This window comes from Erpetoichthys calabaricus, chromosome 3 (genome assembly GCF_900747795.2).
Source record: "Erpetoichthys calabaricus chromosome 3, fErpCal1.3, whole genome shotgun sequence".
Classification (NCBI taxonomy): domain Eukaryota; kingdom Metazoa; phylum Chordata; class Cladistia; order Polypteriformes; family Polypteridae; genus Erpetoichthys; species Erpetoichthys calabaricus.
The window spans coordinates 263,950,411-263,965,696 of record NC_041396.2 but is presented as its reverse complement, the minus strand read 5'-3'; the positions used below and the strand labels follow the sequence as shown (position 1 = coordinate 263,965,696).

The 15,286-nt window shown below is 38.2% G+C and overlaps 1 protein-coding gene across 1 annotated transcript in view; it reads left to right on the top strand.

Moving 5' to 3' along the window:
• Positions 1-15,286, top strand: part of dnah2 (dynein, axonemal, heavy chain 2) — a 518,592-nt gene that overhangs the window by 121,058 nt on the left and 382,248 nt on the right. The window contains 2 exon segments of the mRNA XM_051924101.1: positions 8,398-8,566; positions 14,732-14,924. Of these exon segments, the coding sequence (XP_051780061.1) occupies positions 8,398-8,566; positions 14,732-14,924 (362 nt within the window).

Below are 15,286 nucleotides of genomic sequence, written 5' to 3'. Positions count from 1 at the left end.
CCCGTACTTTCATAATTTTGTTGCAGCCTATAGTGGAGTCAGGCACAGAGAAGGTCAACTGCTGAGAGAGCGTCTCGACTGTTGAAGGGCCTGCATCGGTGAAGCAGGTGAGACGCTAATGAAACAGAGGCACAGGGCTCATTGGTTTTTAAAGACTGCTTCCTTCATTGTGTTTTAACCTCAGTTTTAAAGGATTGTTTTAAGGATCCCTTGGGATACCCCTTGCAAACCGTTTTAGACGCTGCATTCAGCAATTCACATCCGCGACAAACATGCCTCTTCTTACATGGTCCTGCCGCGTCCACCCTCGTTCTCAAAGCATACACACCACCTGGTCATGTGCCCGCTCGCAAGAGCAACTTACGGAGACCCGCCCACCAACTCTAAGACCATGGCATGCAAAACAGTTTGCGATGGTGGTGCGTGCGTCATAACCGAAAAGAATAATGAAAAGTCAACGTGGCTCAGAGGTGCATGTGGACTCCTAGCACAGACGAAAGCAACTTACGGGGTGGTCGGTGAGTTGTTTCATCTGGGCACATGAGCAGGCAGTGGGAATGCCTAGAGAGCGAGGGTGAACGTGGGCCGGGGAATAAGGAGTGTTGGTGGGCGGGGAAACGTTTTCCGTGTTCCTGCAGGACCATCTAAGAAGACGCATGTTTGTCGCGGATGCGGTGGAAGCGGGCCGGGGAATAAAGCGTGTTAGTGGGCAGGGAACCGTTTTCCGTGTTCCTGCAGGACCATCTAAGAAGACACTTGTTTGTCGTGGATGCGAATTGCTGTATGTAGCGTGTAACACAGTTTGCGATGTTGCACGCAGTCGGGCGTCGTAACCGAAAAGTCAACGTGGCTCAGAGCTGCATGTGGACTGTAGCACAGACAAACAGAAATGACGGCGTGTTTTCTGAGGCGTCGTGTCCGAGTTGGTGGGCGTGGCTGTGCGAGTTTTCATCGTATCCAATGGTCTTAGAGTTGGTGGGCGTGGCTCCTTCCTGCGTGCTTTCATAGGTGTCTTGCCCACTCTGGCGGCGGCTTAGAAAATTATATATATAGATTGTCGCTGTTACTTTTAAATCTGACTCATTGTTACAAAACTATTTCATAAATAAAAACTTAATAACTGACTCTTGGATGTAGTAAATAAAAATGTAAAATGCTCCAATTTTCCAATTAGTCAACTTATCTGCTGAACATATCTGACTGTTACTCCATGCGTACATTGTCTAACTTATTTAGTTTTGTGACCTGTGGTCAGAAATGTGTGAAGTTCATTGAAGAAGAAAAAGACAGAACAGAAAGTCATGATTAATAAAAATTAACTCATCCATATAAATAACATGTATTATTATTATTATTATTATTATTATTATTATTATTATTATGTCCAAAATGACACATTATTGAAGCTTAACCCAAAATAGATTAATTTTCCTTATAATAGACTAATCTTACTTTATGAAAAAGCACCAAAAGCATATAATCAGAGAGATATATGTATGTTATTATGTGCCTTGCTTTTGATGCAAGTGAGGACTTAATGATCAAACTAAAAGAAGTGCTACTTCAAGGCATATCATTTAGATGGCCGCAAAAATGGCCTAAAAACAGAAAGCAAAGGGTTAGGATGTAACTAACAATCTGGTAAAGTTTACAGATGATACCAATAACAGGTGGAATGCCAGATAATCTTTAATCTGCCAGACCTTTACAAATAGACATTGATAGAATTCAGACAAATTTATGACAAATGAGGTTTAAGCATACTATAAATAAATGTAAAAAAACTACACCTAGAAAATAAAAATATTGCATTTGAATACACAGTGGGAGGTATAAAACTCAAAACTACACCTCAGATTGAAAGTTTGGACCTAGAAGTCCTAGAGAATTCTTCACTTTCTACATTCAGACAGAATACATAAACCATTAAGATAGAAAATAGCATGTCAGGTTATGTAGGCTAATGTGGGAAAAAATTGAAGGAAATTATACTTAATCTACAGTATATAATGCATTAATGAGACCATACTATCAAAAGACATACCAGCGCTAGAGAAAGACCAGAGAAAAGCAATAGGCTGATTATGGACTATGAAGTGTGAGTTATGAGGAAAGATTGAGGAAGGTGAACCACGTGAGTTTAAGCAAACATAGATTATCACATAAAATGATTAGAATTTTTAAATTGTAAAGGGAATTAGCATAGTAAATCACAGCTGTTACTTTAAAATCAGTTCAGCCAAAACACAGGGACACAGGTGGGAACTTGTTAAGAGTAAATTCTGTGCAAATGTTAAAAGTGTTTTCTCTCACAGAGAACTGTAGATACATGAAGTAAATTACCCAACAATGTGACACACAGTAAGACTTTAGGGAAATGATTATGGAGAAATTAGGCAAATATGAGTCAACACAGTTTGCTGGGCCCAATGTTCTTGTCAGAGTTGTTCTAATGTTCTAATCCAGATGAAAACAGTTCACTCAATTAGTCTTCAATTTGAAATTGAGCTTCGAGGTTGTTTGATGAGCTGTGAATGGAACTAACAAAGAAGCACAAATACAAACTATAGAAACTGACACAAGTGCAAATAACTACATTTGACTAACGTTTGTCTTTGCATATTCCATGGATTTGTAGTAATATTGTAATAAATAATAATTCCCTAAACTATTTCTGTATTGTATTATATAATAATATTACATATGCAGTTATGCTTGAAGGTTTATGATGCACATGGGGATGTAACCCTTATTATACTTTTTGTGCTTAAATCTGTGACTTCTGTATCCAATACAAATTATTATAGAAAACAGTAAACCTTTCATTATAGTTCAAATGGAAAAGAAGATTTACTGAAACTGTATCATGAGGCACTTTTCCAACATAGGGAAGGAACCAGGGGCGTTTTTAGAGATTGTGGAACATTTGTAGCACTCCCACCACAGTAACTTAGGCCATTTGAATTTCCTTTTAGGTAATTCCTGGTGCTTATTTTAGCTCCAACTCCAGGGTATGTACTTTTCATTTAAACAGAAACTATTGTGAAAGTGGCTCAGGTGATAAATTGTAATGATTGGTGGACCACAAACACATTTACGCCATCTTGCAAACCTGTTAGCAGTTTGGAGAGTTATAGGTGAAGATGGTGTATCACACTTTGCACCGTATCACTCTTCATAGCTGCTCCTCTGATGCGCCATGCTGTGCCTTGCGCTGCATCAAAGCAATAACCTCCACTGTGAAGTTGCGATCACTACAAAGCAATAAGGTTTTCGTGTTCCCCGTGAAGTCCCTTATGCACCTCACTTCACACTGCATTGCTGTTATTTGAACACCACATAGATATTTTGTGAAAAGGTTACAGTTGCTGTTGTGCAGTGGCAATGTGAAATTGGCCACAAACCACAAAGGGCCTAGGGCCTACAACGTACAGGAACTCATTGGTTCCTTAAAACAAAGTTCCTGCAGTGGGAAAACACCTATGGACAAATTCAGTCCATAATAAAGGGCTACAGACGTATAATTTTCAAAATGTCTAAAGTAATTCAGGCATGTCACTCAAAGAAAACACTAGAATCAGATTAGAGGCTGGATTAATAGGCACAGACGAAAAACTTCTTAGAGAGATTTCAGATTTCAGATGGATAATGTTTTTGGAAGTATTTATAGTACATTCAGTTTTAAATACGTCACATGAAATCCCTTTCATTCAAATAAAAGATATCCTTTTTCTTGTAGTGTTAAATTGACTGGATGACTTGCATACAGTAAAATCTTAATGGGTTGAGCAATTAAAGAAAGAGAAAGTAATATTCTGTACACACTCTTGATCTGCTTTCACTGGTTTTGCATACTTATTTAAAAAATAGCACCCCTAGAGTCCATTCTCTATCTTGCTCTCTGCACAATAACTAAGCATATTTTTTCTTGTTTTTGTTTCTGTGTCTGGCCTTTAAAATCTGAGCTCAAGGAATAAATCTTATGACATATTTGTATACATTTGTCACCTAACCTGTTTTGTGCCATCTGTGTTGCTGAAAGGCTTGAAGCTGCTTCACACTGTGTGACACATTGAAAGGATCCTATCAATTAGCTTCCCTAGAGCCCCCTGGTAGGCTGCTTGTAGGTCAGTCAGTCTGGAGAAGAAGCATCCAATACATTTTAACTGGAATTCAGGATTATTGCATTCCCATAGTGTTAGATATTATCTACACCTCTCCTCTTACACCTTGCGCTATAAGGAGAGCTAAGTGGGCATACACGCAGAGGATCAACAAACAATTCAGCAGCACCAAAGACACACGTCGTATGTGGCAGGGTGTTCAGACAATTACAAACTACAAGCCCAACCCACACAGCAGCGATGATGATGCCTCCCTTCCGGATGAGCTGAACAACTTCTTCGCACGGTTTGAGGCGCAGAATAAAGAGCCTACGAGAAAAGCAACACCTCCCTCCACTGACTAGGCACTCTGTCTCTCCATAAATGATGTGAAGAGGACTCTATCCAGAGTCAATCCACGCAAGGCTGCAGGACCTGACAACATACCTGGTCGTGTGCTCAAAGAATGTGCCAGTCAACTGGCTGGTGTCCTCACAGACATCTTCAACACATCTCTGAGCCAGTCATCAGTCCCAGAATGCTTCAGGTCGACCACGATCATACCAGTGCTGAAGAAGTCATCAGTGACATGCCTGAATGACTACCGACCAGTTGCAACTCGTGCCAATCATAATGAAGTGCTTCGAAAGGTTAGTTATGTCACACATACAGACTATCTCCCCTGCCTCCCTTGACCCTCTTCAGTTTGCATACCGCTCAAACAGGTCCAACTGAGGATGCCATATGCTCTGCCCTTCACCTCTCCCTGACACATCTGGATAAAAAAAGACACATATGTCAGGATGCTATTCATAGACTTTAGCTCTGCCTTCAACACAATCATCCCCTAAAAAGCTGGTTGTAAAACTGAGCAGGTTGGGCCTGAACACCACCCCTCTGCAATTGGATCCTGGACTTCTTGACAGAGAGGCCCCAGTCAGTTCAAATGGGCTGCAAACACATCCAGCATCATCACACTGAGCACTGGGGCACCGCAGGGCTGCGTGCTTAGTCCACTGCTGTTCACCCTGCTGACTCACGACTGCACAGCCATGCACAACACCAACCACATCATCAAGTTTGCGGATGATACGATGGTGCTGGGACTGATAAGCAGGGATGATGAAAGGGCATACAGAGATGAGGTGGAACGGCTGTCTGCATGGTGTGAAGATAACAATCTATCTCTCAATGTTGACAAGACAAAGAGATAATCGTGGACTTCAGAAATCACGTCCTGCCCACATCCCACTCAACGGTTTAGATGTGGAGACTGTTAGGGAGTACCAAGTTCCTCGGTGTGCACATAACTGAGTAACTTACGTGGACACATAACACCTCATCACTAATCAAGAAAGCCCAGCAGAGACTACACTTCCTGAGGTGGCTGAAGCGAGCACGTCTTTCCCCTTCCATCCTCACCATGTTCTACTGAGGCACCATTTAGAGTGTTCTGACCAGCTGTATCACTGTCTGGTATGGCAACTGCGACATATCTGACCGCAAGCGCCTGCAAAGGATAGTGAAGACAGCAGAGAACATTATTGGGGTGCCTTCTCCCTTCACTACAGGACATATTTTACAAACACAGTGTCCGCAAGGCCTGCAGCATTGTGCAGAACCCCCTTACACCCCTCACATGGACCTTTTCACACTTCTGCCATCCAGAGAAGATACTGCAGCATCAAGCCAGATCTGCCAGGCTGCAGGAGAGTTTTTACCCCAAAGCTGTTAGACTCCTTAACACCAGGCTGCCCCCTGGGACCTTCCACACGGCCTCAACCACCTCTAAAAACAGAACTTTTATACATGTGAGCCACTGTCCCTGCAAAAGACGAGTGTGCAGGTAGAAAAGAACTGAAAATCTCCTACTGACCTTTAAATATTTTGACACACTTGTTATCCTTCTGCTGTGAAACATTCTGACCTGTCATTGTTTACACATGTCTTAAACAACTATTATCATACACTGATAATTTCTGTATTATCTATATCTATTATTTATTATTTATTTATTATATTACATATCTTACACATCGATATTGCTGCTACTTCTTTGTCTTGTCTTTGCACAATGTCTTGTCCTGTTTGTGTTTTAATTTTAATTTAAATTTTAATTGTAATTTAAATTTTAATTCTATTTTTAAATTATTATCTTGCACGTCATGTTGTTACACTGTGGACCCTGAGCTTTGCAATTTTGTCTTTCCTCCCTCCTGATGTGTATTACTAGGTAAATTTAACTCTGTGGCAATCTCATATTGGGGGTTAGACAAATAAAAAGGAAGTCCATTCATTTGGATAGGACTTGGATATTCTATCAGGCTTGAACTTACTTTCTATTATCACTCTTCCTGTAAAATGGGCTCCTTTTGTATTTAAGCATGATCTTGAGGGTAAATAGATGTTGAAGTAGCAGATTTGGATGACACAAGCTATACCAGAACTGACAGTGCAAATGAAAATGTTGATCCATAAAACAAAAGTAACACTTATTTTAGTGTCGTTTAGTCCTTTAATGTTCTAATGTTACCGAGTAATGTGGTAGACAGTGGGACTTTAGGGACTTTGGAAACTAGACTTGATGTTATTTTAGAAAGAATTAAGTGGATGAGACTGGCGAGCTCATCCAGATTGTTCTAATGTTCAAAAGAAGAAACACAAAAGCAGTGGAGAGTCAGAAGTACAGGCATTAACATACAAAACAAGAAAACACAAAACTCAGAATCCAAAAAGCAAGCAAGGAATCATAGTTAGAAACTAAGAAGTGAAAAGAGTAATGCAAGCCTGAACCCATATCACATCATTTAGTTTCACTCCTAGAGTATGTGAAGAGTTAACAACCTTTGCAGTGGGGTCAGGCTTGAGTATCACATGGAGGGAGGTGCCAGTGGCAGAGCCCTGGGCAATACCTGGAAGAACAATGCTATGATGATTGTGTATATGTATATACTTCTGTTACATCTCTTCTGAGTTGCACTTCCCTGTTGATATATTTTTACAACTTGCAGTTCATCCCATTACTGCCAAAAGAGATCTTACTCTGATTGGTCCTTGAGGGTTCTTAACCTGCATTTGCTCCAGGAGCGCTGTGTAATGGCTGACTCTGTGCTCTGACCCCAAGGAGTATGTGAAAATGAACAAATTCCTAATACAAGAAATTATATAAAGCAAAATAAAAGAATAAAAAACAATCTAATGCTCAGGTACTGATTTGCAGTAAAAAAAAGCAAAACTTACATATAAAAACACTTTTGAATGGATCTGCTCTCCTTGATGTTCGCAGTTATTACAGCCACTGTTTGAATCCTACATCTCCAACTCACATGTCTTATCTTATTCACACATTTCATTTCATGACATTAACATTTTGCCACCTTTCCATTTGTCTTTGGCCATTCTTCTTGTTTTCTTACGACAGGCAGATGTAGTTCCTTTTCCATCACTTCAGGCTTCATTTGAAAAAAAAAAAAATGATCATTGATTTATCACTTATTTCTTTGCTGTTGGGTAATTATCGTGGCAATCTCAAACTGAGCTTGCCTTCTTCTTGCAGTATTTTAATTGCATAGTATGTGATTGTATGCCTTTTGCTCTTAATTTTAACTGATTTTTTTTTTAGGGTTGTGATTTTTTTATCTTCTCAGGCCCCTTTTTGATTTGTATTCTGGCCCTTTTCTTGAAGTTTTGTCAATGTTCTCATGTCTTCCTATTGTCCGTCTAACTTCATTGAATCCTTCTTTAATAAACTCAGCTCATGCCTCTTTTCAATTTGCTGTATGAAAATAATTATCTCCATTTACCTCAAAGGGAACAAGTGGCAGTAATAAATAGGGATCTCAACCATAAAGGTGAGGAAATGGCAATAACTGATAATGTCATCTTATTTCCAAATGACCTTCCTTGTCTGTTATATAAAACTACCTCTGTGTTGAATACCTCAGTTACAAAACACCCAAAGTACTGATACACACACACACACTTCAGAGAACTGCAGATTTTAAAATGCATTACTGCTGGTAAATTAAAGATTCAAATGATTTTATTTCCACAAAATTATTTCTTTTTACTCTGATTTTTAATTTAGGGCTGTCTTTTTGTTCTTGCTGCTCTTTTTGTGAAAGGTTCTGTATAGTATATTAAATTAAATGAATCAAATTAATGAAGCTGTTTTAGAATGTCTGTTCAGTTTGAAGATCTGAGTAGATTTCCTTCGAGATTTGTTATATCTCACATGCATGCTTTGTATGAAAATGGAAAAAGTGCGGTAATGAAGTATCTGCTTTTGATGTAGGTGGAGTTTTCTCCCACGCTAATCAAACTAGCAAATGTTGTGAACAGCATCAGCAAGCAACTCATCAGTACCATCTCCACAGTCAAAACGTTCTCCCTGACTTGCTCAACTCCGAGGAGATCTCAGCGCGACCCTATTTACGTCATCATAGCGTGAGTATGATCACAAGGTGTATCTGTATTAAATCTGAATAAAACTCAGCACAAGAACTCTCATCCGTGTAGCAGAACATGTGCCAGCAGTGTGGCTTAGAGATTCAAAAGTGAGACTCTTATTATTCTTTCAGACCCTGTAACCCTGCTTAAGCTGTTTATAGATTCAGTAACCATTTGTCAAAGCTGCTGTCACTACCAAACTATGATACATAAATGAAGCACTTAAAGAAATTAACCAGCATTACGGAGCACTCTTCACAGCAATAGAGAGACTTTTTTTCTTTTTCTTGACTGCCATTTACACCTGCATTTAATATTTGCATTGGTAAATGCCAGTCAGGGGTGGTCTGAATGCCAGAAGAGACTCCTACTTGCTAAGAAAGCAGTAGCTAAGTGAGCTAAAGTATCCATATTTTTATTGTAAGCAAGTATGTCTTACAATGCATATATGTTCTAAATTGGCTTAGTGAGAGTTGCAGGGCGCCAGAGCTGATCCCCTTTTTATTGACTGTAAGGCAGGAAGGGATTCCGGATTGGGATGCTAGTTCACTGCCGGGCACACTAGTGTACGCACTCACACTCAGTCATAAAGGAGGGCCAGTCCATGTAACATGTATATAGGTTAGGATGTAGCAGGAAGCTCAGATAACAATAGAATCCCCTTACAAACAGGAGAGAATATGCAAACTCACAGGGAATTGAATCGAGAATCTACTCTGGGACCCCCAGACTTATGAGGCAGTAGCACTAAAAGCTGTTCCAGCATGCTCTAATATGGGTTCAAATGTTTAATGCTTTAAAATGGTCCAATTATAATAAAATAAAAAACACTGATGGCATGTTGTTCCATGGTTAGCATTTTTTCATACATAAGCACTGCAGTTATTGGTGCATAAAAATGACAAACTAAAATCTGTTACATGTTGCTTTTTAACTGAGGATGTATTTATCTAATTTTAGCTCACAGTGAAAACCGAGATGACTGTTCGTTATGTCCTGATATGTCAAAATTCTGATTTGAAACGTATTTTTTTTCCAAGACTCTAGCTGTTTCATAGTTTTGCATACCATACCCTACAACCAATAGTATCCTAAAATAGCGAACACTTAATTTGACAGTTGTTCCCGACACCCACCTCAAGCCTGACTTATGTGCTTGTATTTTTTATCACTGCAAACTTTGCGCTCACTGTTTCTTCACTTATAAGGATATTCCCATCCCTTTTATCTAACATTGCCAGTAAGATATTTCTTTTTGTCTTTAACTTGTGAAAAATGTTATCTTAATGAGACTTTGATCATTTTCTGAATGTACTTTTTACAATATAGAGTTCAATGGAGTTACTCTGGCAGAAAACAGCAGATGGCAGGTGCTTTCCCATTTCAGGGCTGTTAGTGCATCACAATTAAAAACAACAACCTGAAACAATAGCCACTATCCTCCTGTACAAATCAAAGCAGTGATTGTATTACAAAGAGTTTTCTCTTGAAATTAACATCTGTTTCCAGAAGAGATGCTCATACATAAATTAATCTTTTGTTTAACATGTAAAATTGGATAAGCAAGCTAACATGAATAAATGAGTAGATAAAGTCTACTTCACCCAGCAGAGGAAACTCCATCATGGCTTTTGCAAGACTCTTAAGTCTATATTTTATCCTACTGTTGTCCCAATTATTAAAATACGAAAGCATAATTACTATTGCTTCTTATCTATAAGTTGTTTTGAGAAGATGCTTCAGTACAATACCTCTCATGTAATGTCCAAGCTTGATTTTCTGGAAAACACTTGCATCATATGCTTTACAGGCCTGCATTCTAGGAGCTGCAAACCAGAAGCTGGCAGAAGAATAATAATAATAATGCATTTTATTTATATAGCACCTTTGCCAACATTTACCAACAAAAAATAAAAAGATGAAATGTAAAAATTCTGAAGATACTTCTAGTTCAGTGTTGCTAAAGAATTCCATAACACATATATTGTGTGTTCAAATACACTAATACACGTCTGTCCCATTCATTCTCTTTATTGTATTTTAATGTTGAAGTTGGTGGTTAGTTGGAGCCTTCCCTAATCTGAACATTTATAAATGACCTTTCCTACCCATCCAAGATGGGTTGAAATCAAAGTAACCAAAATACATACCTCAGAGTTAATGTTTGCAGTACACCATCTATATTCGAATGTATAATGTAATTCATGAAGTTAAAAATGCATTGCATTTGTCATTCCAACAGAAGGTACATCACAAACATTTGTATTAATAAAATGCATTACTCACACATTCACTGCTACCTACAACAACAACATTTATTTATATTGCACATTTTCATACATATAATGTAGCTCAAAGTGCTTTACATGATGAAGAAAAAAGAGAGAAAAAAGACAAAGTAAGAATTAAAATACGACAACACTAATTAACATAGAATAAGAGTAAGGTCCAATGGCCAAGGAGGACAGAAAAAAAACAAAAAATAATCCAGATGACTGGAGAAAAAAATAAAATCTGCAGGGGTTGCCAGACCATGAGACCGTCCAGCCCCCTCTGGGCATTCTACCTAACATAAATGAACAGTTCTCTTTGTATTTAGGGTTCTCATGGAAGGACTTGATGATGGGCATGTAGACATCTGGCTTTTAATCCATCAATGTAGGAACATCACGGTGCTTTGATTAGGTGGTGGTGGCGCAGGTCGCCACCACAGAAAACCAGGAAAAGAAACAGAGGAGAGAGTAGGAGTTAGTACGGATTTTAGAGCCACCATGAATAGTTATGCTAATTAATTGAATATGCAGAGCATCAGGATTAAACTAAAATGAAGCTATGAGAAAGCCATGTTAAAGTAATGGGTTTTTAGCAGTTTTTTAAAGTGCTCCACTGTATTAGCCTGGTGAATTCCTATTGACAGGCTATTCCAGGTTTTAGGTGCATAACAGCAGAAGGCCGCCTCACCACTTCTTTTAAGTTTAGCTCTGTTTACCTACAGTGCTACTGTGTTATATTAGAAAAATTAAGAGTCAGTAATTGTAGAATGCCTTTTGACTATAAGGAACAAAACGACATCATTCCTTCATTTTCTCTAACCACTTAGGCCAGTACATGCTTCAGGTGGCCAAGCCAATCCTTGCAGCTTTGAGTGCAAAGTAAGAACGCACTCTGCATAGGACATCAGTCTGTCAGAGGGTACATTGACTCACAATGAGCCAAAGTGAGTGTACAAGAAAAAACTTAGTCTTAAATAAGCGTTGCATGCATGTGTTATTTTTGCCACACTGGAGCCAGACACTTGGAAGATGAACAAAATCATATACATCAAACACATCCCCCCTTGCTCTAAGCTCCTTTTTCCAAATTTTGACTGTCATTGGAGGGCTATTATTTAAAAAAAACTCTTATTGTCTTTTATGAAATTAAACCATCACCTCTTTTTCAAAGGAAATTTAACATTGAATGTTTTTCCTCTGTTAGCTCAAAAGCTTTGATACTTCTCAGTCAGTGCAAGTGCATTGTTAGGACTTCTTTTGAAGACATCCTTGCAGCATAACCGTTAGTGTGTGTTTGTTCAAAACACAGTTTGCAGTAAGTTTGTCATAATGCTATAAAGATTATAGGTCTTACGCTGTAATGCATGCAGGGTTTAAATATGTCTTGGGTCAGGAAATAGGCAAACAATCTAATCAAGAATCATATTTACCCAGTAATCACTTCTATCAATGTCATATTTAGAAAAGTAATATGCAGTCAGGTCCATAAGTATTTGGACAGTGACTCAATTTTAACAATTTTGGCCCTGTACACCATCATAATAGATTTGAAACAAAGCAATCAAGTTGTGATTGAAGTATAGACTTTCAGCTTTAATTCAAGGGGATTAACAAAAATATTGTGTGAGCTGTTTAGAAAAGACAGCCATTTTTATACATGCCCCCCTCCCCCTATTTTCAGGATTCAAAAGTATTTGGACAAACTAACATAGTCATATACAGTGTATAATGATCATTTTCAATATTTGATTGAAAATCCTTTCCAGTCAATGACTGCCTGAAGTCTAGGACCCTTGGCCATCTCCAAGTGCTGGGTTTCCACCATAGTGATACTTTGCTAGGCCTTTACTGCAGCTGTCTTCTGCTTGTGCATTGGACTTTCTGCCATCAATTTTGTCTTCAGCAAGTGAAATGCATGTCCAGTTGGGCTGAGGTCAGTTGAATGACTTGGCCATTGAAGAATCTTCCATTACTTTGTGTTGAAAAGCACTTGGTTTGCATTCGCATTATGTTTTGGCTCATTGTTCATCTGTACTGTGAAGCGTCATCCTATCAGTTTTGCCGCATTTGGCTGAATGTGTGCACATAGTATAGCCCTGTATACTTCAGGATTCATCCTGCTGCTCAGAATTCATCCTGCTATTCTGTCAGATATCATATCAGCAATATACACCATTGACTGACTTCCATTCGTAGCCATGCATGATCTTGCCATAACACTGCCTCCACCATGTTTTACCTATGATGTGCTATTCATTGTATCATGAGCCACTTCTTCGCTTCTCTTTCCAACATTCCAGTATATATTGATCTTTATTTTTTTTGTCCAAAGAAAGTTGTTCCAGAATTGGACAGGCTTTTAAAAATGTTTTCTGTCAAAGTGTTATCTGCCCTTCCTGTGCTTGAAGTTTACCAGTGATTTGTAACCTTTACTTTCATGAAGTCTTCTCTTGATTGTAGAGTATGGCAATGAAAGGTCTACCACCCGGAGAGTGTACTTGGTTTGGCTAAATGTTGTGAATTTGTTCTTCTTCACCAAGGACAGAATTCTGCAATCATCTAGCAGAGTTGTCTTCTGTGGTTTTCCAGACCTTCTGGTGTTGCTGAGCTCACCTGTGTGTTCCTTCTTTTTTGTACCAAATGGTTAATTTGACCACTCCTGGTATTTCTGTTATCTTTCTAAAGGGTTTGTTTTGTTTTCTCAGCTTAATGATGGACTGTTTTTACTTTCATTGACAGCTCATTGGACCTCACATTGAGAGTTCAGAACGACAGCTTCTAAATTCAAATTCCACACTTTGAATCAGTTCCAGACATTTCATCTGCTTAATAGTTAATGAAATAACGAGGAATCTGCTCACACCTGGCTATGGAACAGCTTGATGGTTAAATGTCCAAATACTTTTGAGTCTCTGAAAATGGGGGACCATGTATTAAAATGTCTGGCATTCCTAAATAGCTCATACAATATTTTTTGTAGACCCCTTGAATTAAACCTGAAAGTCTACACTTCAGTCACATCTTGATTGCTTTATTTCAAATCCATTCTGGTGGTAGACAGTGCCAAAATTATGAGAATTGTGTCACTTTCCAAATACTTATGGACCTGACTGTAGGTCACTCGGCATTAGATCCACCTGTCATCTAACTAATTTTTTTCTTTATAAAACAATCAACTAGTCGGTCACTTTATGGAGTGATTGAGTTATGCCGTATTACAGGATTTAATGTTATTTACTGTATGTATTATGCATGTGTTGTATGTTTTTCCAGAGTTCACTAGAGAGTGGAATTACCTGGAACCTCACAACATGATGCTATCATCATACTAAGTTCACAATATCATATTATTGTGATTCTTTATGTTTTGCAATGTATTTTGTTTCAGTTGTACAATATTTTACATTTACCTCCCCTTGTTAAGAGATTGAAGTTAAAGTTAAAATCTTATCCAAGCAGTCCATTATACCTTATCAGCAAACCCTTGACTCAGTCCATCCTAATTATTTTTGTTTTTAATACTTGAAATGAATTTCAAGTTTCTTAGCAGTCTTCACAGTGAAATGGAATACTTGATTATGATGTGTAACACATACATTGGCATCTGATCTGACGTTCTTTCAGTCTTCCTTACAGCCAGTGAAGATATCATGACATTTGCTTTTTTTCTAATTTCAAATTTTTGTAACTTTTTACACTTTTTACAGATGCACCAAACTTTTCTGCAAATTTTTTGAAAATGAACTTTTCCATTTATTTAACAGAGTCTGCTGTTGGCATTTATCTAAAACACACAGTCTGTCATTTTGATTTTAATACTGATTCTGATGATAATGTGTGTAGATGTTCCTGAAAATACCAAACATCTTACACTGTTATGTTCTGCTTTCTCTCCTTGTATGTTAGAGCGTGATGAAGATATTAAGAAAATTCAAAGTCAGATTGGTGCAGGCATGTCTTCTAATGCCAGCCTCCTACAGACCTACCAGAAAATTTGGGACAAGTACCGAGAAATATGGGAGATCAACAAAGATTCTTTCATTCGAAGATACCAGCGTCTCAACCCTCCAGTCTCTTCCTTTGACGCTGATATTGCCAGGTCAGGTGCTCTATAAATTAGAATTGTACAAATTATAAACCCGGGTGCCTCTTAGAGTGTTTTTTAAGGCTTGTATGTGTTTATTCATCTACATTATGGATATCAAAGTTATACACAGTTCTGTGGAAATTTTAGCTACTGTTCATTTAGGACAGAAATTAAGAAACACATGCCAGGGCTTCCCACCTTAAATAAGATTTTGTACCTAACAATATTTGAGTGAAAAAAAGTTATTTTTAAAGAAGACCAATAAAAAATAAATAGCTGTCACTACTCTCGTTATATAAGAGTGAACAGTGTTTATAGTGTAAAAGAAAAAAATAACTGCTTACAAGTTAGTAAGGGTTAAAAACTGACAAAGC